General features: G+C 27.4%; 1 protein-coding gene and 1 non-coding gene across 2 annotated transcripts; both read right to left on the reverse strand.

Moving 5' to 3' along the window:
- Window positions 1-24,115: 24,115 nt before the first annotated feature.
- On the reverse strand, window positions 24,116-25,144 carry LOC140172846 (ethylene-responsive transcription factor ERF118-like). Its single transcript, XM_072202190.1, has one exon. The coding sequence runs from the start codon at window positions 25,142-25,144 to the stop codon at window positions 24,116-24,118; it is 1,029 nt and encodes a 342-aa protein (XP_072058291.1).
- A 621-nt stretch (window positions 25,145-25,765) lies between these two features.
- On the reverse strand, window positions 25,766-26,621 carry LOC112712096 (uncharacterized). Its single transcript, XR_011866213.1, has 3 exons — window positions 26,284-26,621; window positions 26,069-26,196; window positions 25,766-25,802 (listed from the first exon to the last, which is right to left on the reverse strand). It is a non-coding gene; the product is annotated as an uncharacterized protein (transcript).
- Between the last annotated feature and the right edge of the window lie 1,074 nt (window positions 26,622-27,695).

Raw genomic sequence — 27,695 nt, forward strand, 5'->3', positions numbered from 1 at the left:
TGTAGGCAGTGTAAAATTTTTCATGGAAGAATGTGTACAATGGTGATGGCGGAAAAGCATCGAGTTTGACTTGAAACACCATATGTATTGGAAGTATACTAGCTGTTAGAGTCTATTAAAATTAGTTACAACATTTCCCTTCTTGGTTTCTTGAGTCTCATTCCACTATATTTATCATTGTGCAAAGAACTCTTATAATTCATGTGTTCTAATCATAATCAAGGAGAATTATTTATCATTGTATCTTCGATTTCTAATACCTTTTAAAGCAAGATTATTCATCTTTAACAATTTCATATGGTCTAGACTCGCATTATAAATATTTCACAAATTCTTCAGCCACATGCATCCAGAGTCTTCTCAACTTCAATAAGTAAGGAAAACATGTTCTGTTACCTAAATACCTCTCTAAATTTGTGGTTGATTTCTTTGCTCTTGGCTATTCAATACAAGATGATAATCATATACAATCTATACTTGATGGTTTGACTGAGGAATATTCAGGATACATTACTTTTATGATGTCTAATAGGTTAGGATCAATCAAAGTTGCTGAAGCTGAATCTTTTTTATTGGCATATGAAGATATGTTAGAAAGATTAAAGAAAACCTGGAACTGGTATGCCTATTACCAATCTTGTTCAATTTCCTTTTAATTTGGCCTTGTTCCTCGTGGATTTAATCCTCGAAGAGGAAAGGGGGTCGCAATGGTAGAGGCGGTGGCAGATTCTACACTAATCTACACTATTACAGATTCAATCCATCTTTTCAGGTTGTGAACTCAGCACCAAATTTAGCTAATTCTCAACATCAAATTCCTTTTTGCATCATCTCATCTACCCCCATCCTCCTCTTCATTTCATCGATCTAAAGCATTTTTTTTATATCATCTACTTTAAGCGAATACTACAAGAAAAATATTGAATACTTTTGGATTTACCGTCAAATTTAGCGTTGAATATTAGCGGCAGATTTACAGATTTGACAATGAATACATTGGATAAAAAGATTACCATTGGATTTGATTTTTCGACGATAAATTTGCCGGTAATAATTAAAGAAAAAAATTGTTGCCGGGATTACCATCGAATTTATTGTCGGATTTATTAGACAGTAATTCCTGATTAGTGCAATGTTGCGTTTTGATCACTTTCAAAGTATTACCATTGGATTTTTTTGCCAGTAAATCCGACGATAAATTTGCCCTAAATTCGAACAGCAAATCCTTTTTCTGTCGTTTTCAAACTACTCTTTCTATAACCTTCTCTTCTCTCTCTCTTCCTCTCTCTCTCTCTCCCCCTAAACCACCTCCGACAGCCCCTCCACCAATGTCGGCCACCACCAACTATGTCCGAAGACTGCGTGAGCTCGGCTAGTTGCTCCTTGCGACGCGTTGGTTGCTCTGTCGTCGGTGTCATTTTTGTCGTTCCCGCCTCTGCTGCTGCCATAGTTGCTCCCTTAATCGCCGACATGCGTCTCTTCTCCCTCCTTCAAGTAGGTTGTCCTCATCCTTCTTTCAATTCCATCCCCGTTTTTATTTTATTTTAAACAGAAAAGCCCTAACCCTATCTTGCTGCTTCTTTAGTAACCGTGGTCCATGGTTCAGACGTTCTCGCCGCCTCGCATTCTCGCTGCCAATCGTTCCTGCCACATATCCTCTGTTTTCTCTTTTCATGATTCTTCCATCCCTGTATTTTTTGTTATACTTTTGTAGTGTGAGTGGATTCATTGATTTCATTTTTTACTGAGTTTTTTATTTTTTATTCCATAAATTTTTTATATTGCATTTTTTCAATTTTTAATTTTAAATTTTGATGTAATTAATTATTATTAAGTTGCATCTAACTCTTTTGCTAATTGTATTATCTTAATATCAAAAATGGATTTAAACAATTAGAAGATACAATATGAAGGTTAAAGCTTGCAAAGAATTTTCTCTCAAAAAACTTAAAGTAAAATGGGTAGAAATAGTGTCTTTTACTTACAAGTTATGATTGCTAATTGGTTTATTAAAAATACCGAAGTAGTGAAAAGGAAGATAACGATGTTTTTATAATGTTGTAATTTGATATATGATAGTATTTATAGTCACTTATTTCTATGTTTATGGTTTATTAAACATCAATGATTGGATTTATAGTAGAATTGAAACATCTTCTGAGAAGATTGGGTATGAGATTTGAATGAAACCGAAACTTTAACAAACTTTATACATAAATTTTGAAATTGGATTTGTTTGTGAGTTATAGACAAATTATTATTATTATAGTAACTTGTAAAACTTTAAATTTTGTTAATTTAGAAATTATTGAATTTAAAAATTTAAAATTATATATTAAAATTTTAAATAATTTTTTAAAAAAAATTAAAATTTAAGTTTACCGTCAGATTTATCAAAAGATAAAATTGACGGTAATAAACTCTAAAATTACAAGTTTATATCTGTCGTTAAATTTGTCGATAATTAGCGGTGAACAAAAAAATCTGCCAATAAATAATTATCGACGAAATATATATCGTCAAATTTATTCTACTGATAAATCTAACTGTATCTAATAACTTTTTTACAGTGGAAAGATCATGGTACCTAAACAGTCACCCCATCACTTCTGGCTACTCAAATATTCTCAAGGCCAATTCTATGGTGACTATGATTTGGTGTCTAAATTTTGCTTAACTTTCTTTTTGTAGTAAGTTTTAAATTTTTAAAAATTATTTATTTTTATATCTTTTAAATTAAATATTGATATTTAACCTTTTTTAATAAATAAGCACCACTTTTTAGACACCATAGCATTCACTTATTCTCAATTCAACTCAGTCCACCACATGATCAAAAGCACGCAATTGTTTGTGGATAATGGTCAAGGTACCTCTATCTAAGCTCATGGTTCGTCAATTTTATATGATAAAAGAAATAAAATCAACTTTCTATTAGCTAATCTTTTACATGTTCCAGCTATAACTCAACCTTTTAAGTGTTTCTAAATTTGCATATGATAATCATGTTTACTTTAAATTTTGTCTTGCCTTTTGTGTTGTGCGTGATCAGAATTTTTAAGAAATACTTCTCCAGGGCATTACTAAAAATGGTATTTATGTATTTCATGATCTCATTGTTCTTAAAGATACTATTTCTCTATCTTCATCTAACTTGTAATAAGGATTTTTTTCAGAAATAAAATAAAAAATATTTATTTTTTCATATTTGATTTTTTAACTTTAATTTTTTAAATACGATTTTTTTTTTATTTAGGGCGAGTTCGCCGCATTCTCCGGCAAACTCTATATTTTTTATAGAGTTTATAGAGTTGGTCGGGGTGTGGCGAACTTGCTCTAGATAAAAAAAATCGTATTTGAGAAATTAAAATTAAAAAATAAAATTTTAAAAAATAATAATTTTTTTATTTTATTTCAGTAAAAAATCCCCAATAAAGATTGAAGTACAATCTAAAACTGCTTTGACAATGAATTTTAATAAAAATGATGGTGTTGAAATGTGGCATATGAGATTGGGCATTGTGCTATTCCTAGTGCTCTGCAAGTTTTAAATAAATGTGCCATCTCAGTTGTATACCAAGTTTAAAGACTAAGGGTGGTTCAAAACTCCTCCTAATTAGTTTGAGGGGTATCGAAAGTATACTAGCCGTTAGATTCTGTTAAAGTTAGTTACACTTTCCTTTCTTGGTTTCTCGAGTATCACTGCACTATATATATCATTGTGCATAAAACTCTTATGACTCATGTATTCTAATCAATAATCAATGAGAATTACTTTCTGTACAACCTTTCTACTGTTCTCTTCTCTATTTTTTTGCTTTCTCAGTATATATATTCAATTACTTGTGCTTGCTGCTCTATTTGCTTATCAATATGAAAGAATTTTAAGTTTAAGAAGTTGTCTTTTTTTTTTAGATTTTACTATAATTTATTGTTGGCTAATAAATTTAAAACAAAATTTAAATTTTGACATTTATTTTATCGAATAAATAAGTTTACTATTCAACTAACTTAAGTGGTTAATATAACTTTTATTTCATTTAAACTGTAATTTGTAAACATTTTATTTTCTATATTAATCGATCGAATTAATTGTTTTACTTTTTAAGTGTTCAAATATTATTGTCTACTTGAATGTATTATTATACATATTAAAGATTGGATCCATAAATATTAATGTTCTTATTCAGTCGTTTTTTTATTGTTTACAAGAGGTTAACATTTATATTTTTATTTTAAAATTATAAATTTAATGAAATATTTTAAAAATTAAGAATAAAAAAAGTTTAATAATAAATATAAAAAATTATAAGTTTTTTAATTTTTAAAATATATAAAATTTATAAATTTAAATTAAATAAGATATTAAAAATAAGAAAATCAAATATTTTTTTCTTTTATATTATAAAAAAATTATACAAATAAAGTGTATAGAAAAAATCGAACAAACATTCTTTTTTCCTTCTAAGTCACCTTGTCCAAGATATCAAGGGATGGTGATGGATAGCAACAAAATGAGTAAGCTTGTATAATTCAACTTGAGAGTCTTTTTTTTTAATTTAGTATATGTCTGTCTCGTTAAATCTCAAAGCTATCTAGCTTTCCTATGGCCTGTCCTATATTTTGAGGTAAAATGTTGGATCAAAATAAACTTGCATTGCTTTAATTTGCTGTCATTTGATTTACTTAGATGTTAGTTTTTTTTTTTTATATCTTAGCTTTCAATCCAACAAGTCAAGGACTAGTATATTATAGTACTGAGTTTCATTTAAAGATTTATCACTGACCAATAGATTGTTGCATAAATAAAATAGAATTCGAACTCTCAACACTTAACTTACTTAAACGGATTAGTAAACTAACTATTAAATCAATCTAACTTAATTTCTTAAAAATTAGTAATTAATTAGTGGTAATTACTATAATATCTAAAAGATGATATCTAACTTATTAAAAAAAATTAAAATTAATATTTAATTTAAAAAATATATAATAATAAATATTTTTTAAAATTTAAAATTTACTATAAAAAAATTAGATAAATTTTAGATATCAATTCATAGATACTATAAAATTGACATTAATTAATGTCCAGGCAGTAAAATTCAGACAAATTACGAGGCAATAGGTCTTATACGCAGTACGTACACGAGTTTGATTTTGTCATAATCAGAGAATTAAAGCAGTTTGGAATTAGTAAACGCAGCAAAGTTAATGAGAAAGGGTGGGCGTTGGTAGTAGAATGTCACTTGCAGCTGGCAATTCATTTTAAATTCTGTTTCATTATGTTCACACCTGTATTTAACTATTTATTGATTATTGATTATTGATATGGATTGTTATTGTGATATTGTCATCAAATGTTTTGCCTTCTAACCACTTCGGCTTTTCATTTTCATTATTATTATTATTATTTTCTCTGTATGGTAATCCCATGCATATGGATGTGTCCAAGCCCATATTAACTTAGTAAGCAGTGTAAAGTTAAAATTACTTTTTAGAGAATATTTAAAAGAAGACGAGAGTTTTAAATAAGTTTTTATTATATTCCTATAAAATATTTCTTTTTATTTTTATAATTTTTTTATTTTGATTTTAGTCCAACGTACAAATTTTAGAAGTTGTCATTAAGTGCTTAGGTAATATAATTAAGTTAAACGCTGATATAATATATATATCTTGTCATGTAAATCAGTAAATATTTCATTTGCTACGTAAGTATATACTAAGTAGAATAAACTAATTGCATAGATTAAAATAGACAATTTTTCATGAAAAAAAAAGACAATTTTTAAATTTTAGTAAATTAAAATTCAACGTAAATTTTTATAAGATTCAAAATAAAAAATATATTTTTTTATAAAAACCAACAACTTATTTACACTGATAATTTTTTATGGAATCAAATTAAATACTATAAAATAAAAAATTAATAAAATAATAAAGTAAAAAATTAATTATTATTCATTTTATAATTTTCATAAAATATGTGTCTCACTATCTTATTTTAAAAATAATTAATTTTTTATTCTATTATTTTATTAACTTTTTGCTTGATCCTCTTCTATTTACACTAATAATCGTCTAACTTTTTATTGTTCAAATTAGGAGAAGCTTTTAAATGTCTCTTATAAAAAAAATTTAATTATTTTGTTAGTTCTTATAATTTTTCGAAAATTTTAATTAAGTTTTTATATTTTTTTTTTAATTGAGTCGTCGTACCAATTTTTTTTTTAATTGAGTCCTTATATTTTATTTTTCTTTTATTTGAGTTTGTACACCAATTTTTTTTAGTTAGATTTCTATATAATTAAGTCAATTATTGTCAAGAAAGGGATCTAATTTAAAAAAAAATTGGTACAGGGACTCAATTAAAAAAAAATGTATAGAGACCTAATTAAAAATTTTGCAAAACTATAGAGACCAATAGAATAATTAAATCTAAAAAAAAATAAAAACATTATTGTAAAAGTACTTATTAATTAACTATTTATTTTTTCTTGTGTATGATTAACATTATTGTACGAGGGAATGGGCCGGGGTTGTTTGAACACTGCACGTGGTGCATCTCAAACGATTACTGATCGATAAATGAATGATGATCATTAATAAGTAGTTTGATCAATATGACTGATGACAAGTTTCTTTCAGTAATCAGTACGTACACGCGTTCTTCGGCTCAAGTTTGTTAGTTCTACCATCTTTTTCATTCTCTTTAATTAACTTTCTGTACATCGTTGAAACTGTATTTTGCCAAAAGATGTTAATGTATTTTTAGCAAAGAAAGATTGCTAAGTTGCGATTAATTAGCCGACCAACGAGAAAAAAAAAAAAAAAAACACCCTTGAGTTAATGATGTATTTGATGATGATTTTGTAATAATCTACACTTAATTTTTAAAAATATAATTACATAGCTGGCACATCTGAACTATCCATGTCATCCAATTTATGTTAGTTTATGGAAGTTCAGCTATAAATACTGCGTGCACTATTTCTCATAATTAAAGCTTATCCAGAACAACAAATTTGAAGTACATGGAATTAATTTGTTTATCTTCCAATTAATCTTAAAAAGCGCCACAATCCTTCCTCAGCAATCCTTTTTCCTTTAATTCATGCTCATCTGAGATTACCATCTCAAGAATAAATTCAAGTTCTAATTCTGTTATAGAAGGAATAAAACACATCTACAAAAAAAATGTTTAATAACAAAAAAAAAATTAACTAACATTAGTTAGAATTGATATTATTTAATATTTATTAATTATTATAACAATTAATAAATATTAAATAAGACAAGTTCTAACTGTTTATTTTATTTCTCTAACATTTCTAATCTATAAGAGATATATAGAGATTTTTTTTAATTCAAAAGTATCAAAAATACTATTTAGAATTTATGATAACTTGAATAATGTTAAAAGAAAAATACTAGAGAAATATAGAATAATATGTAAGTGTTTGTCTTCAAAGTGAGGTCATGATTTGAAGAGGTAGAGATAGGAGATCCCAACTTTGTCAAATATAGAATCACACCGAAAGGATAATCTGCAAGACATTCTGATGCTAAAGTCAATAGTATACTAGATAGTAAAGTGAATTTTTCGTGTATTTACCTGTTGGTTGTTTCTCTTTTTTAGTCTTTGCCCTTTGAGACTGTTGTTGTTCCGATATTTAGTACTTATTATGGCACATTATTTATCGGGATTCAGTGGTTATAAAATATGGTGACATATCCATTGTGGTATCTGGCTATTATCCCGTGAGGTCGGTTACAGTTTTAATCACATGGTTAGATATGTTTTTTTTTTTTTTCAAAACAGTACAAAATTTGTAAAAGTTAAGACAAAGAGAAATAAATTTTAAAAAAATTATTAACTATGTCAAATTCTTTTTATGTAATTTTTGTTGTGTCAGGAGTCTATAAGATTTTTTTTACTAAGTTAGAAGAGTATTTAGTAAAAAAACTTAAGTTAGGAAAATTTAGTAGTGATAAATTTGATTAGAAATTCGTGTGTTTTTTTAATAGATTTAAGAAGAATTCTAAAAAATTTGTAAAAATAATTTTTTGAAATTATAGTAGAAATTTTACTATTATTATGGTGGATAAAAATTTTACCATTATTATAATAGAAAATAGATATAAGTCATTAAAAACTTTCATTTGTTATAATATATAAATATAAATTGTACATGCATTGTTAAGAATTATGGAGTTGTGTGATTAACTTGTATAATGGGGCAAAGTCTCCAATGTCCCACATATAGGATAATATATATATATTCCTAGCTAAGCTTGATTTACTACTTCTCATTAAAATCTTATTGCCTTAATGGCTTCAACTATTAGGTGAAAAAAGGGAGGTTCATTCATTTGTACAAATCTTGAAAATAACTACCAGCAATCACTATGGAAGATGCTTTATATAAATATAAAAAATATGATATAATAAAAAATTGTAGTTTATGTATTATATGGTAATAGTTTCAGTTGGGTTGATCATAACTTCCCTATAGATATAGTTATGAAAAAATTGTAAGTGTATTAAAAATATCGGTGTTCTAATTTTATAATTCAAATTTAAAATAACTGAACACTGATATTTTTGTGAGTTATTACTTGAACTTTTGCCCTTTCTTTCTTCATACATATGTATGGTTGATCTCTTTGCCACTTGGAGCTTTTTCCCTGGGTTGGATCAAATACTATTCCATATACAGCATCATAGCAAGCACAATGGAAGGGAACATCCTCATTAAAGCACTAGTATACATATAGTATAATATGGTATATATGATATGTTTTATTTTATCTTGAATAGAGTATTTAAGATGCATACTTTCATGTTCTTGTTATACTTGTCACGTTTCTCCATTCAGCATGAGACAACTGGTATGCTCCAAAAAAATAATTAATTTACCTAAATTATGAAACTTCTATATTCCCCATAAGATCAGATCCCCCAATCCACGTTTTGCAATTTCCTTTTTATTTACGTTATTTAATATTTTTTGGCCCATTCCTTATCATCTTTTTATTATTATCATTACTACTATTATTTATTATAATATATAGTATGCAGTGATTGATGATGCCTATTAATTTGGAGAAGTTGAACCAACAAACATCGACCAACTACCTTAGCCTCAAAGCCTAAAGTAAAACCATATATCCCAACTATTATTAAAATGGATGTTCCAACAGGAGAATCAGTAGTTGAGAACCTCCAACTTAGTTACACCTATGTATATGATATATACGGAATTTAATAAGCAAGAGGAGACAGTGACTTAATGAGAGGGAAAAGGGAGAAAAAGTAGTGTGTGTTATGTTGTTTTCTATGATTGGAGGTCAATCATATCCAGCTCCTATTTTTCTATACGATAACAACGGAAACACTACTATTTTGTCTCATTCGTATTTAATCAGTTAATCTACTTAAGGCTCACTGAGTTGAAGGATTAAATTATCCAACCATATATAATAAGTATATAAGGACACCTCAGTGGGATACTAGAAAAGTCAATGAGATGTTAAACCTAAACATATGTTTCGTTGATATTTTCAATATTTTCCAACTAAGCTTTACTGACTTTGGTCATTAACTTTCATTTTGGAAGACTCTATATATACTCATAAAAACTACATAAACCTAACGATCTCAGATGAAGAACTTATAATAGTTCTACCAATATTAATTAACATTAACATGCCCTTGGAAAAGTCTTTCATCCAAAAATTGCAATAATACAAAAAGGGTGACGCAAGATACTTTTTATTTGTTTTTATTTTTGGACGGGTAATGCAAGATTATGGTTGAAGATTAAAAACATATTTTATTTTTTTAAATTAGACGAGCCTTCAAGAATAAGGCGTTGAGCTAATATATGGTAGCCCGCTAACTGGTTGAGCCCACATAACATGGGGATAATTATAGGATTGGGTCTTGTACCCCATGTATTGAAGTTGTATTGTAACTGAACTTAATTTACTAGGCCGAATAAAATGGTCTTATTACTTAACTCTACCTCACTAAATTGCTCATGTTGGCACTACCTGAGGCCTCCGGAAGAGCACCATCAGCAACAAATTCACCTTTTGAGTAAGCCATATATTGAACCCAAATTAAGGAAACTTATCTATTAGGGTGCGGTTGGAAAATAGACTGAGACTGAGATATTAAATTTGAAAAATTGAAATTGAATTAAGTTTTTGAATTATACTAGTATTGAACCCATGCATGGCACGGGGTTTATATTTTAATTTAACATGATAAATCGAAAATAATATTTAATAATCATAAATTTCTTAAGTTTAGTATAATACTATCATTATTATTATATAATAAACGTACTTAAAATGTTATTTTATTTTTATTCAAAGTAAAATATAAATAGAACACTTTAAAGTCTATAATATTCTTAGCCATAAAAAGAGACTTGAAAAAAATAAGAATATATATAACTGTAATATTAACATGTCAATTTTACACTAAATTTTATATTATAAGGCTAATAAAAATTTATAGACAACCTAGTATTTTACTAACCTCATTAGAAAAATAATTGGCATATAATGTTATGTTCCATGATATACATTTTATTTCAAGTCTGAAAGTATAGTTAATAAATCAGTTATATCTACGACAAATATTTGTATAAAAGTATAAATCATAACATGTTACTAAAATTAAACTACTATTTTCTTATCTAAATATATATTATTAAAAACTTCGTTGAACACGGGTATTTGTTGTTGATGAGTTTGGATTGTTGTCTTCATCTAGAATTAAAATGTTTAGACCATTGCGATTCTTAACTCTTGACAAAGCAATGTAAAGTTGGCCATTAGTGAACACTGATTTTGACAAGTAAAATCCTACATGTAATAATAATTTACCACATAGTAAAATACCTTAGTTTTTCAATATTTTTCTCTTCATATATAATATCCTGTCAGCCAATAACGTCCAAGTTGCATTTTAAATACGATTTGATTTGTTAACACTATTAGATATCAATAGCATCACAAACAATTTTCTCAATTGATGACCAGACCTCATTAATAACTGCAATGAATTTTCTATCGTCACACGGTAGTCCCATAAAATAGAAAACATCTTAAACGCTATGATATATAATCACATTAACTGTCCCAATAGACTCATATGTTGTGCAACATTTTTTAATAATTAACAAAATTCTCATATAGTAGATATCATCACATGTACCCGATGGAACATAGTTTAACCTCCTGATAGAATACTCTTTCTTACGTGGATATCATTCCCTTTCTTCGCTATCATAAACAAATTGATTTGGAAACTCAATATACGTTAAAGTTTGACCAATTTCAAATTCTTTGTTGGTCTCCATCCATGCTAAGAACGTTACTTTTTTCGTTCTTTTGATCCATGATTTTTTCAAGATTGTCATCATTTTTAAAGATAATATTTTACTTTCCAGGTAAATAAAAAGTTAATCTCATCACTGAATGCCATCTCCGATGAATATCATAAGCTAAAGTTCTCTATACAATCTCCTGTGCCACAATTATAAAATTATTTGATCTCATAATATATTTTTTTAAGTATGTTTTATCTTTTATATTTTTAATAATAACATACCAATAATAATATTTTAAATAAAAAGATAGAAAAATATTTATTTACCAAAAATATTTTTTTCTCAACAAATTAAAATCCTTCCATTACAAAAAAATTTAATAGTACAAAAATAATTATAACAAAAATAAAGTTAAAATAACAATCTAAATAAAAAATATTAAAATAAATAAATTTAAATTTATAGAATAAAATCTTAAAATAAATCTAAATAAATAAATTTATATCAAACTCAATATTAAAATTTCTAAATTTCGTTTTACTCATCTAATATGTGTAAGTGTTTATATTTAAAAAAACTAATTACAACTTAAAAATAACAACAAAAAAATTGAACCAAACTATATACATATATATTTTATATTTTAAAATTTTAAAAATTAACAAATTCATAAAATTTGAAAAAAAATTATAAATTATTTTTTATTGAAGAAATATTTACAATTTAAAAATTAATAATTAATTAATTATTTTAATTTTATAAAGATCAAACAACGTAAAATATTTTTTTTAAAGTATGTTTATTTTTTATATTTTTAATATTAACATATTAATAATAATATTTTAAATAAAAAGATAGAAAAAATATTTATTTTCAACAAAAACAATTTTTTAACAAACTAAAATCTTTCAAGTACAAAAAAAAATATTATAAAAATTTTTGTAACAAAATAAAGTTAAAATAACAATTTAAATACAAAATACTAAAACAAATAAATTCGAATATATAGAATAAAATCTTGAAACAAATCCAAATAAATTAATTTACATTGAAATTAATATTAAAATTCCTAAATTTCGTTTTACTCATCTATTATGCGTAAGTGTTGATATTTAAAAAATAATAATTGATTATCCGTCATCGACTTCTCTTAGCAAATTCATGAATCGAGACACAAGAGTCCTCTTAACCGAAGTATGTATTTTTTATGTTTTTAATTTTAATTTATGTGCAAATAATTTAAAATTAAAAAGTAACAACTTAAACAAATAATAATAATTTATAATTTAAAAAGTATTCGGTAAATAACTTAAAATTTAAAAAATAATAAACTAAACAAATAACTTAAAATTTAAAAAATAACCACCTAAGCAAAATAACTTAAAATTAAAAAATTAACAACCTAAGCAAAACAATTTAAGTAAATAACTTAAATTTTAAAAAGTAACAACCTCTTTTAAATTCAATTTTTTATTATTTTGTTCTAAAACAACATTTTGTTTCTGTTTTCAAATTTAAACTCTTATTATTTTGTTTTCGAACTTATTTCTTACTATTACTTACTTCTTATTGTTTTGTTATTACTTTTAAATTGTTGATTTTATTATTAAACAACCGTCCTAATTTTAAAATAATTTATAAATAATTTGTAAATAACTTTGTTTAAATTAGTTCAATAATATTAAGATTTAAATATTTAACTACCTTGCTAATAAACTCGAAAACTAAATCCTTATTGATATCTAACAACCTAACCGAATAATTTATATATTAATTTTTTTAAATTAGTTTAATAATATTAAGATTTAAATATCTAATTATATTGTTAATAAATTCAAAAACTAAATCCTTATTATTATCTAACAATCTAACCAAATAATCTATTAATTTATAAATAAAATTACAAAAATTTCTAATAAAGACATTTAAGCAAATAATCTCGAAACAACCTATGAGTGCCACGTCGATAAAAAGTCTCCCCATTTGTATTCGATCTGAGAAAAGATTGTTTCAAATTTAAAAAGTAACAACTTAAGCAAATAATAAATTATAATTTATAAATAACATTTTAAAAATTTTTAGTGATGATACCTAAGCAAATTATTAGTTCAACAATAATAAAAACTAAATATCCAACAACCTAAGAAAGCGTATTTAAAAATTTAAAAGGTAACAACGTAAGCAAATAATAAGTTATAATTTATAAATAAAATTTTAAAAATTTTCAGTGACGACACTTAAGCAAATAAATTTCCAAACTCAATGTATGAGCACCAAGTCAGCATAAGAACTTCCTATTTATATTGCTATAAAGATAAAGATTTTTTTTAAACAATATAAATAACCTCACATCTTAATAAAACTGGTAATTCTATTTACTTTATTAGAATCCTTTGTAATTAGCATAGTAGTTTATAAATTATATAAATTTTTAAAAAGTATTCTCAAATCCAATTACTTACTTAAAAATTAAAAAAAAGTATATTTGAATTTAAATTTAAAATTCTAAATATAATACTTTAATTAAAAATTATAATTAGATTTTTTTAAAATAAGTACACATTAAAAATTAATAATTAACTTAATTGTATCAATAATAACTCAAAAAAAATTATAACTTTATGATATTAAATATTAAATTAGAAATTATCAGAATATCAACGGTGTGAATCAAATTAAAAATAAAACCATAAGTAATAACCAAATAACTTCAATTTATATTTTAAAAAATTATAAATTCCAAACATAAAAATCGAAAAGAACTAAAAGAAAAATAACAACTCAAGAAAAGATAATATTTCCACCGAAACAAATATATGCTTCGCATTATTCTATTAGATAGACTCTAAAAGGAATTTTAAAATATGTGCATCCAAATTCTCAAGTTTTATTTTTAATCTTGATCTTCTTGCAAGTTGAAGTATCTCCTTCCACCTTCGAATATTCCGACTCCGAGGATAGTCGCTTAGTTAGTGTAATAACATTTTCCAACACTTCAGATTCACCATTGGCCGTAACTTCATTGGAAAATTCAAGCAACAAATTATGTACTTTTACCACGTTAAATTAAATACTTCTTTATAACTTTTGATTTTATCTCACTAATATTTTTTGAATAAAATTAAGATCTAATTTTGAGAGAACAAACAAACAAAAAATTTATTTTTTGAACAAATACCTTAGCCCCTTCTACTTTCTCCCCTTTAATGATTGAGAATGCCTTTGAAATTGGAAGCAAACTACCGGTGTAGTCAACATCCTAAAATTATAATTAATTATTAATTATTATTTATAAATTAGATACTACTAATGACTAAGGAAGCAAAAAATAAACTGATTTTTAATAAAAAGTACACTTATAATTATACTCACAATTTGAATAGGGTGAGCATCTTTGAATTTATTTATGAGGTCCACATTATCAGTCATCTTCTTAACTTTATAAGAAGGTGAAAATTATGGATTATCATATATTTGAACTTCAATAATGAAGATAAAGGTCTTATCAATTAGGTTGAGAAAAAGTGTAGGTGTATCCGATAGATTTCCTTTCTGCAGGGTATTATATAATATATTAATAATAAATAATATAAAAATTACCATTAAAAATATCTTCACTAATGATTTTAGAAATAAATATTAGTTAGAACTTACTAATAGAGAATTTCTGTAACTTGGTAGTGTTCATAACCGTATTACTCGTATACGTACACACAAATTGTCGATGGTAGAATTGATGTCTGCAATTTTGTGAATACCAGTCATTGAAATCAGTAGAGAGATTTTGAATATATGTAAAGAAAGAGATTGATGTACTTTAAATTGTGGTGCTTTACATCTCTCATAACTTATATTTTTATAGTTGACTCGTAACTAAAATTTTTTAAATTAGATTGACTTTAATTTAAATTTAAATTAAAGTCAATCAAATTTGAAATTTAAAAAATAACAACCTAAATAAAATAACCCAAACAAATAAAATAATTTAAAATTTAAAAAATAACAACTTAAGTAAAACAATCCAAACAAATAATTTACAATTTGAAAACAACAACCTAAGCAAATAATAATTTATAATTTATAATTTATAAATATAAATTTAAAAATTTCTAGTAATGACACCTAAGCAAATAAACTCTCAGAATCAACGTATGAGCGCCACGTCAGCATATGAGCTCCCCATTTGTATTACTATAAAGATAAAGATAAAGATAAAGATTTGGTGTAAAATATTTTGAACTGAATTATGTTTTGGTATTATATTTAATTTAAAATAAATATAAAAATTGAGGTATAGATTTAGAATTTGAAAAATTAAATGAAGATATTTTTTATAAAAAAATATTATTAAAGTTTTAATTTTCATCTCTAAAATAGTAAAATTTCAATCCTTGTATCCTCATTTTCTAGAAGTACTGAAGGGATTGAAATTTTGGAGACAAAGACTAAAATTTTAGTTCAACTATTAAATATAATATTGAATCTCAGCTTTCCTAACCAATCGCTACCTTAGTCTATTCCTTTTATAATCAAGAAAGGAAAAAAAGTATAGGTAGACAATGAGAATATTAAACAATGTGAACAATGGATATGTTGGTTGTTTAATTCAATAGGTATGCAAATGATTATGTTTATTAATTTTAATTAGATGGTTATTTCTTTTGATTCGATTACTCATGCACAGTTAACAATGGCTGAATGTTTAATTCACTAAGTGTGCAGATGGTTATCTTAATGTTAAAGTTTAGGAAGTAATTTAGAAATAAAATTTTTTTTATACTTTATTAGATCAATTTTAAAATCATTGTTTATAAAAATTATTGTCTACGAAAAAAAATAGAATAAAATAGAAGGGAAGAATTTAAACAAACCTAAATGGCTAGGCCCACTGATTCATCCCGCCTAACCAGCCCGGTGAGTTTAAAGGTAGTGTAGCTTTTTTGTGAATTTGAGTATTATAAGTGTTTGGATACATGTTACAAAAACCTAAAATGGACAGCCCATGTTCCTTTAGATTTTGGGGGCGTTTTAGGCTTTTAAATTATTAAAAATATTTGAAAAACTATGCAAGCAGTAGTTTGTTGATTAGTGAGTAAATTTTTAAATAGAATTTCATTTGCAAAATTAATCCTTAATCCATAAGGATAAGAGGATACTGTAAAAAACAAGAAAAAAAAAAAACAAAATAAACTAGTCTATCAATCCGTGCCAAAAAACGATGAACTAAAATTTAAGATTTAAAATTTTAAAATTTAAATTTATATAACAAAATGAGGTTTGACCGGCCTAGTTTTATGGGAGACTTTAGCCCTAGGTTTGTCGGTAATTTTTTGTCCATGGCGCGATGTATTTCATATTGAAGAGGACAATTTTATTTACAAGTAGCAAAAAAATATTAGTTAAAAATAATTAAAATTTATTTTATTTAATATTTATTAATTATTATAATAATTAATAAATACTATAAATATTAAATAAAAAAATTTGTTTTATTTTTTTTAGTATTACCGTTTTATTTATTTATGTTATAAATATACATATTTTAATTTAGATTTCTTATTTGTTGAGAAAAAATGAAGAAATTTTGTGATGAATGAACCATGAGTGCGGAACCTATTTTTGAAGTTGAAAGGAGGAAGATGAGATTTCTATTTTGTTACTTATTTTAATATTGTTTTTTCTTGGGTATTATTGAAGATGTTTTTTTCAGTTGTTTATGCTCTTTAATTTGTTATTATATAAAAAAAAGGGTCTTCTGTTAATGGGCTTTCGATCTTTCCAATGTTATAGAAGAAGTGAATGTTCTTTTAATATATATTTTTAATTAAATTATTGTAGACCACTAAAACATCAAAACATCCTTGGAGCACCATGACATTCACCTCATAAAGTTGACTATATATATATATTATTCTATTAGTGCGGGCTCTTCCAATAGAAATATATAAATAGTATTTGTTTCGCCCTTGCTTATATAGTGTAGTTGATGCTCCCTAACAGCTACTAAACGTGACAGTAGTCACTACTCACTAGTTCATGTTTTTATGTAACATAATTTAAGGATTATTGTTGAATATTTTGCCATCCCTTGATTCATTGTCACCCATGTCGTGATGAATATTTTGGAATGTAACTAGCTATATATATGTGAATCCGGAGACATAAAAACGTATGGCTCCAGTCAAATTCAACAAAACATGTGGCTACTTTTCTCTCATACTCAATCACTCATACACCATATATGTGGGTGGGACACACTATACTATGAAAACATGTGGTCGTTCTATTAATATTGTGTTCAATTTCCACATAAATCTTGGTAGTTGAAGAAAATTGCTCATTTATTTTCTAAGCTGGCTCCTCAAGTCAACCTATTTCACCGCTTTTTACTTATTCATAGCGTGTGCCATTCAAACTCAGGTTCTATTCTAGACGAATCTAATGACTCTTTTAGACACAAACTACATGCCACATTAGTACTAGGATACATCAACTTTTCAACAATTGAGGAAAGAATGTTAAAAACCATGTCTTCCATGGACCGGGTAGAATCATAACAAAAGATATTGACATTAAAGAGTGAGATTAAAATAAGTGCAAATGTAGCTTGATCATTCTTAGACGAATTTGGATTCTATAAAGTTTGAATTTTACTTTAGAGAGTAAAGTGTGATCTCTCACCATTGATTTCATAGGTGAGACCAATAATAAATATGAAAGAGAAACTATTCAAGGGCAGAAGATTACACTTTACTCTCTAAAGTAAAATTCAAACTTTAGAGGATCCAAATCCTTCTTAGACAATCCTGATTTAATGATTTTCTTTCCCACCGGAAAAGAGAAATTAAATAATGAATATGTGGTTGCAATAATCATCCATAGCGCAGGTTATATAATCGAACATTATTTGTGCCTCATATATAAATATCTAGTTCGTATTAATTAAGGGTGCTACCCTAGCCATGAGCCCATGACCTTCATATTAGATGAAAGTATGAAACCGTCTACATCAATTACGAAAGTAATTTATTCTAATTATACAACCAATAACATAATTACCCAATGAATGCGAGAATACTTTCAGCGTAAAAGAATGAAAAATTGACTAATGATAATTTGAATATAAAGTAAAACAAGAAAAAAAAAATGTCACTCTCCTCCCCTCTCCTCTCCCCTCTATTTTATAAATGTACATTTTTCTCCCTTCTAACTTTTAAAAAACCTCCTCTTTAATCCATTTTAAATTTTTTGTGTTAATAATGTTAATTTTATCCATTTTTTATGAAAAAAAAATAAATTATTTTTTGAAAAAATATCCATTAACAAAAATTTTATTTTTTATCATTAAATTTTGCTTACCAAAATATCTTTTAATAAATTATTCTTTTATTAATTAAATTGTATTTTTAACGAAATATTTTAAAAAAATTAATAATTAAATTATTTTTTTCTAAGATACCTATTTTTCAATAATTTTTTAATTATTAAATTGTGATTTTACTAAAATTTTTGTTAACAATTATTTTTATATTTACTATTAATTTTTTTTATATTAATATATATTATTTTAATATTAAATAAAAAAATCTTACCACTGGTAATATGTATAACAATTAATATTTATTGATATTGAAAAATAATCTTACTAAAATTTTTTATTTAATGTTAAAATAATATATAGATATCGAAAAATTAATAGTAAAATATAAACAAATTGTTAACAAAAATTTTGGTAAAATTATAATTTAATAATTAAAAAATTATTAAAGGGTATTTAAAAAAATAACATAATTATTAAATTTTTTAAAAATACAATTTAATCAATAAAAAATTAATTTATTAAAGAATATTTTATTAAGCAAATTTTAATAATAAAAAATAAATTTTTTTCTAATGAATATTTTTTTAAAAAATAATTTTTTTCTTAAAAAATGGATAAAGTTAACATTAGTTAACACAAAAAGTTTAAAATGGATTAAAAATGAAGTTTTTTAAAAGTTAGAAGGGAAGAAAATATACATTTATAAAATGGAGGGGAGAGGAGTATCATTTTAACATCTCTCAGGAGAGGGGAGTGGAATTTTCTCAAAAAAAAATATCAGTCACTAAGTATTTCTTTATTTCTAGTACCAAAAGGCGAGGATCCCCTTAGACTAACCGTGAGTAACAATAATGGTATTGTTAGTTTGTTACACAACTGGATTCACTTTCAAAATAAACATATCAAATTTAATCAATTAAACAATTAAACTAAAAGTTTCATATTTACATAAATTGTGTAAAACTTTGTACGATTTTAAAGCTATTTGATGCTTTATCATCCCATTTTATTTAATGTATAAGATTTTTTAAAAAATATATATATATATATATATGTATATATATAATTAATGTAATGATAACATTCCACGTTCATGAATTTTCTTATGATATGCCTATGAACTATTATTTAATAAAGTACTTTTGGAGGGGTTATGTTCTTTTTTTATTTTGTGTGTGTGGTTGATATTCGTTTTTTTTTTTTTGGCTCGGATCATTAAAAAGAGTATAATATTGTTACTAATATTTGGGAGACAATGAAAAACAATAAAAAAGGTTTAAAATTATTTTATTTAATATTTATTAATTATTATTAGAATAATTATATAATTTTAAATATAATAAATATATAATTACAGGTATTATGTGTATGAAGTTATCCGTTAATTATAATCTGACCCAAATATACCTATAAATTAAAATTTGAACAAATTAAATAAAATATGCTTGTTTAGTTACGCTATTAGCTATAACCAACTTATTCTAATAACGTTTACGAGATAATTGCCAAAAAATTAGATCAACAAAGTAACCATTTTACGGCATGACAATTTATAAAAGAAAAAAAAAACTAATAAAAAATATATTATTTACTCTAAATATATAATTTACTCATCTCTCCCTCTTACTTAAAAGTTGGAATACCTTTAAAAAATCCAATAGAAAGAAGAACCTTATTATAAGGTAATCTTAGGAACTATTGGCCGAATAAAAATTTCAATTGAGTAAGTTGCGGAACAACATGATTTTAGCATTAGTTTAATGTAGACAACCTTATTTAGGGTTTTATTAATGTAATTACTTTGCGAAAGGCTCTATAAGTGTGCTCCGGTTTTAGTTTTAAGCTTTGTTTAAGGGTTTGAAGTGTTCAATTATTTAGTGGAAATTTTCTAATGGACCTAGCTAGTAGCTAGTAGCTAGTAGCATATTACACTTGTTCTATATTTTCAATCCCCACGGACCCACTAAATAGAGGTACGTATTCTCCGATCCGAAACAATGCAAGTTTGTTTTGTCACGAGGAACCAATATTAATGGAGCAAGAAACACACAATTCATGATAAGAATAATTAAGAATCAAAATCATCCTTAATTAAACTTATAACCATTGACCGCTGCCCGTTACGAACCTGGGTAGGCTTCGTATCTAGTACAAAGTTGATAGTGTTAATAATAATTGCTTTATTATAATAGAAAAATTGAATTCGACCAGCCATAAGTTTATGACGTAAATTGCAAGGAAAACAATGAAGATAAGCATTGTATGAAGTCCACTACTATAACGTGATGGCAAAGCAAAATTGTTATACTGCTTTGGCTTTTAGTTAACACCATAGAGCACAACATAACCACATATGCACTTTCGTTAATAACAAGTGGGGGATATTAGACGTTGATATTGTTTTGGCGTGGGGAACAGAGAATTGACAAAGATTTGTAGCCAATAACCACAAAGTCAACATTGCCCCCCTAATAGAAATCTTAATTAAGCTAATTAATAGAATAATAATAATATGATGACCGAAAACGTACTAAAGTTGAATTTAAGAGAAAATGCGGGTTGAGTTGGGAGGCTCCTATGACCAATAATGTGAGGAGAAGTGGAAGAGGGAATAGTAGTGTGTATGTGTATGTGTATGTTTATACGTATGATGTGATTCTTCCTCTGTCGCTCTTACGAGTTATGATGAGAATATGATTAATATTCCAAAGTGTAAGGGGCCCATTCCACCCCAAATCCTTCGCCCCTTGCCACTTCAACATCGTTATCGTTCTTCCTCTTTGATTTATTCGCCTTTCGCCACACCCATCAGCCATGCATACCTGCTCTTTCACCGCCCGATGCATGACACGTGTCTCGTCCAATCCACCTCGATCGTTCCAATACTCTCTGGGGTCTCCATAACCCCATTTTTTAACTAACTACATGTAAAAAATTGAAATATCTTGGAATTTCAAAATTATTGGAATATAGGACAAATTAAATGAAAAATCATGGGCATGAAAATCAAATCCCAGATTCTTCTGGATAGCCTCCATGAACCACCTATACATGTGCTTTAACATGCAGCATGATAAAGAATTTTAAATCTTTGCACAAATTATTATTATTATTATTATTATTTCCTTCAATCTACATCAGGTTTTAGTGTGTTTGTCTTGATGGCTTATAACACAAAAGATGTTTTGATATCGCTAACCTTGAGTAATTAAATTAGGGAGCCACTCAAATAAAGACGCCTAACACGTCTTTTTTTTTAAGATTTTTTTAGTAATTAAAATTTAACATATATAATCTATTAAATTATATTATTTATGTTATTTTTGTCAAAATTAAGTTAGACAAATTGATTCAACCGAAAAAATAGTGAATCAAATTTTGAATTGATCTAAATTAATATTTTTTTTATAAAAATTTACTACAATATTCTTATTATAGAGAATGATCAAAATACTCTTATTATATATATATTTTTTAAAAATTCTAAATCCTAACCCTACGATAGAAAAATAAACGACTAAAATTTAAGATTCTCAAAATTAATATATATAACAGAAGTATTTTAGTCATTTTCTATAATAGGATATTATAGTAATTTTTTATAAAAATAATATTAATTTAAACTAATTTAAGATTTAATTCACTATTTTTTTATTAAATCAATTTGTCTAACCTAATTTTGACAAAAATAATACGATTTAATCGATTATATGTGTTAAATTTTAATTATTAAAAAACATCTTTATAAAAAGACAATTTCAAAATCTTTATTTGAGTAACTCCCATTAAATTAAATTAGTCTTCACGGCTTAGAAGCAATGAGGCAGAATTACGTGCCAATATATAATACTTATTTTTAAATTAATTTTATTATTTCTTGTTAAAAGAAATTAAAAAGTTCAAATTTTAAGTTACGATCTAAATTTTTACTTTAAAAGTATTTTAAAAATATTATGTGTAAACTAAAATTAGCTATCAAATATTTTTGTATAAATATATATAGTTTAATTAATTTTAATATTCTTTTATAATGTCACTCATTGTTTTTACAAATTAATAATATAATGTAAAAAAAATTATGTAAAGAGTAACATTATCAAAAATAGAAATGATATTATTATTTATTTATTTATTACTATAACAAATTTATAATAATTAATGATAAAAGTGTAAGATTTAAATTGTAAATCTCATACAAAAGGAGTAAAAATCCAAAATAAAATATTCAGACCTATTTTAAATAATAATAATTTTGATATATTCATATGATTAATATAAAAATAACTATCAATTTTCTGAATAAATACAATATACTTAAATGTCAACTTACAGTTTGTTTATGAAAATTTTTTAATAATAAGTAGTTCATTTTTATCCACGTTGTGCACATTTTTATATTTTACACGGACGGGGATTTTTCCTAAATTCAGAAAGATTGGAATCTTTCATGACATATTAATCATAAAATCAGATGATACGGACCTTAGTATCCTTACTAATCTTCCATTTTGGATGCATCGAGCAATATGTTTGCAATTTTTTAATATTTATTTATTCATTTACTTTTTATGCCCATCAGTCTATCGCACACATTCAAGAGGAACAATAAGCATATGGTGACACTGAATTGGAAACCAAATTTGGAGCCGCACTAAACACAGTTCATTATTTATTTTACCGTCTTTTCTGCATATTCTCGCATTTTTACGGTGTACCGGGTAAAATGCGAAGTATCCAAAAATAAATAAATAAACAATGAAATGCGATACAGCTAAGTACCATACCATGGACCCTCCACCCTTCTGCCCCTCTGCTTCACGATATGCAAAAGAAAACCCACTTTGGCCCCACTTTCTACATTTTAAGGCCTCACTATTAAGTATTATCACTTACATTTTTATTCTTGCCATGAATTTAGACCTACTTACCTGGTTCTTTTTATTTACCCAAAAAATTCATTGCAATCTCCCTGCCAAAAGCAACACAAACCCAAAATGCGGAATCTCGTTCAGTCTTTCAACCATGTAGATTCCGTTGAAAAGCCACTGGAATGTATAAAAAGCCCCTATGAGCATAGGGTACATAGATGGTTTCGTGCAAACATGGAAAACACAATCCAATACCAGTATCTGGAATTTCATACTTGATAGATAGATAATATAAATATTAATAATATATCACTTGAGAACACTTGGGACGGCTCTAATAGCACAAGAAAACCCAGAGTATCCTCAGTTGATCTAAACATCTTTGACTCAACCAAACAAAATTTAATATAGACTCATAAACCACTCGCTCAGGAACTGGTTTTGCAGTTCCAGAAATCTCACAAAACTTACTATAGAACTACACTCAACATTAAACAAAACTTATATATATAGAGATATATATATTAGTAGATAGTAATCTAAGGCTTCTTATTGCTCCTATGTAGCTGCAAAACTTGTTACGCGCAGGGTATATTGAGGGGTTCCTCAATCCAACCAGCAAACTCATCAGCACCAAAATCATCAAAATCGAAATCGGGAAGTTGGCTAGGCCCATTATCATCCAAGCCGCAGATTTGCAAATCCTCGAACCCACCAAGATCATCAAATCCATGTCCATAATCATCAAAATTTATCCAGTCAAAATCGAGTCCAAGGCCGATCTCAGGCACAGAAGCAGCGGCGGCAGACACAGAAACAGAAGACTGTTGTGGTGGTGGTGACGGAGGAGGGAGGTTCAGCATGCTCAAATCCGGTATCTCCAAGGCAGCCAATTCAGCCACCAAATCACCAGTCTCCAAATCATTAGTCTCAACAGCTTCATTAGCATTGGCATTAACATTAGCACTGTCGTTGGAATGAGAAGCTGAAGAATCCAACTCAAGAACAGAGGACGGAGAAGTGCAAGAGAAAACGCTATCGGAGCCCTCCGATGTAGAGGACTTGTTGTCGGAAACACAAACTCCGGCGGGAGCAGGAGATGAGTTGCAGCAGTTGCTCTTGTCATCAGAGTTCTGAGACTGTGACTGAGACATGGACCTCGCCATGGCTTCAAACTCGAGCCTTTTAGCCTCGTAGGCCTGTGAAGCTTCCTCGGCAGTGTTGTAAGTACCCAACCAGATGCGTGCGCTCTTGAAAGGGTCGCGAATCTCAGCGGCCCATTTTCCCCACTTCCTCTGCCTAACTCCTCTGTACTTGCCGGAGGTTTGCCTCTTGGTACCGGTTGCCGGCGAAACCCTCCTCTTGAAGATGGGTTGTTTGAGTTTTGCAACAACTTCGGAGGAGGAGGTGGGAGTGGAGAGGCCGGAGGGAAGAGGGAGAGGGATCACATGGATGCTCCTCTTGATTCTCTTTTGGTTCATCTCTGAATCATCGTCGGATGAATCGGTTAATTCAGGATCCGCGTAGATTATGCGGAGTTTTCTGGTCATCTTGGAGGACTCGTGAGTTCTTTGCTTTGCTCTAGGTTGTTTCCGAGGCTCCGCCATGGTAGGCGAGGTAGAACAAGAATAACAAAATTTGTTTGTTTCGGGGGAAGACGAAAAACCCTCCAAAAACCCCTCAAAATACCCGGAAGTGAAGGGAGAAAAAAATTTGAACAATTGAAGAGAAAGAAAGAAGGAAACAAAAGAAAAAAGGAAACAAAATTCCGCAATCTCAGGTGAGATCCCCTCTTAAGAACAAAAAAAGTGTTGAAAATCTTTGTATGTGAAAGCCTCCGAAACACACTACTCCAGAACAAGTCCTGCAGAAACACAACCAGAAACCTTCGTCAGACCCAGAATCTGGACGATGATACAAAATAACAAAGTATTCAAGGGAAGAGAAAGTGTGAAGAGAGTGAAGAACGAACCTTCTTGGCCTCAAACGCATTGAAACAGCTGGGTTCACGAGAGTCAACCTCTGCTCGCTGAGGCAGAGAAGCATACAGCAGGCGGAGAACACCGACGAGATAGTCAATAACAGAGAATAAATCCAGAGCTGCTGATACAGAGCCCCAACTACAACCACTTCCGATTCAATAAACCCAGACGACATAAATCTCGCTGCTCCTTCCTTCTTCTCAACCCTTTCCCGCTGCAAAACTCACTGCAGGAATCCCAGAAGTTGGATAAACAGACCTTCTTTGCTGTTCTCTATCACTCTCTTCACAAGCCAAAAGAAACACAATACAGAGACAGAGTGAGAGAAAGGTTCAGCTAATGTTACAAAAACCAAATATATAGAGAGAAAAAACTAAAGATAGGTATGGGCTCTGATAACAAAAGTTATCACAAATCTAAGGCTAATATTTTATCTCTCTTTTACAAAAGAAAAAAAAAAGTTATTGTGAGTTTTTCTACAGATCTGAAAACCAGAACATGAAAACAGAGGTAAAACAATTATATAAGTAAAAAAAAAAATTAGCCGACCTTGGTTGGAGACAAGCAGATTGGAACAGACACAAATCTCTATACAAACATCACCAGTCTCGGAAAATTATTTTTCTTTTTGGAGAAATTAAATTTTAAAAAATTATGAAAGCTCCATTGCACGACCACTGAAAATAAAAAATATTATTTTAATGTGTCAGTGTGTCTCGAAAACATGAAATGGTTGAAAATTCAGACCTCAGAGTGAAATTTACCTTTGTTTGTTTCACGGTGCACAGGAGGCTGCTCTGTCTCTGCCTCTGTCGTCTTTCTATCTCACTCTCTCTCTCTCACTAGTGGCCCCTTCTGTCTAAAACGCTCTTTTCTATTCTACCCAGGCCTGAACCATTCTCCTTTTTTATCACCGGTCAAAAATCCGCATTTAAAGTATTGAGTAGGTAAAACATATAATATTAATTATGGAAACTTTCATTTTCTTTTTTTTTTTATTTTTGTTACTACTCTTAGATGTGAGCTGGCATGTGGCAGTGTTACATGACACATACATGATGCATGATCATCGTCGATGCATATCATATACACTGATGTCTCTGAGACAACTTGGGAATCCAATGTTTTTATACAGTATTCACTTGTCACTGTTATATGCGGATGTGATTTGGTTTTGAAGATCTAACGGTTACTACTCTAGAAGTGTATAACACGCGCGTGTAGAGAGCGTAAGTGATGATTGTAACATTTGCCAAGCAGCTTTTTGCGCCGCCAATGCTGACCAGCCAAACTAACGGTTGGTCTGCTCGCAATAACGGATTCCGTTGTTGTTATTTACAACAAATGACACTGAGATTCTTGCTCTCCAAGCATATAGTACTCCAATTATGGTACTTTCTTACGAAAACATGTATAATCTTAATAATGATTAAATTATTAATATTTATAATAAAATTGTTTCCACTTATAATTCATAAGATATAGTAATATTTAGAATATACGAGTACATTAAAAATGAAAAGTCAATAAATTATTTATATATTATGTATTAAATAGATATAAAAGTTAAAAATAGTTGTTATGAATGATAAAGTAAGTTAATTATTTTTTATGATTCTTTTAAGTAATGCTAGGTTTATTTTATAAATATTTTTTGTTTATATTTTAAGTTTATTTGATAAGTAAACCCTTGCACGAATCAAAAACAGTGCGATTTTATAGATTTATAGTGCGTGCTAATAGTCTTTATATTTAGGCTTGGTTTGGTAAAGCTTTTTGAAGAGGTGCTTGTACTTTTTAAAAGCTCAAACTCCTCATTTTGTGTTTGGTAAATCAAAAAGATCATGTGCTTGTGCTTGCAGCTTTTAAAAGATCGGGGTATTTTTGAAAGCACATATGATAGAGCTTTTCAAAGTTGGCTTGTGCTTTTCAAAATTTAAAAGTCTAATATAATCTCATATGTTAACTAATTTTCAAATTTAATGCTTGCATTTATGTCTATTATAGTATTTTTAAATTTTAAAAGCTATTTTACCAAACACAATTGATGTTGCTTATGTTTATTAAAAGCTATTTTTAATTTGATTTACCAAACATAAATGCTACAACTTTTAAAAAGCTATCTTTTAAAAGTTAATTTTTATAAGCTACTTTTGAAAAGTAAAAACTTTACCAA

The sequence above is a fragment of the Arachis hypogaea genome, chromosome 9, assembly GCF_003086295.3.
Source record: "Arachis hypogaea cultivar Tifrunner chromosome 9, arahy.Tifrunner.gnm2.J5K5, whole genome shotgun sequence".
NCBI classification, from domain to species: domain Eukaryota; kingdom Viridiplantae; phylum Streptophyta; class Magnoliopsida; order Fabales; family Fabaceae; genus Arachis; species Arachis hypogaea.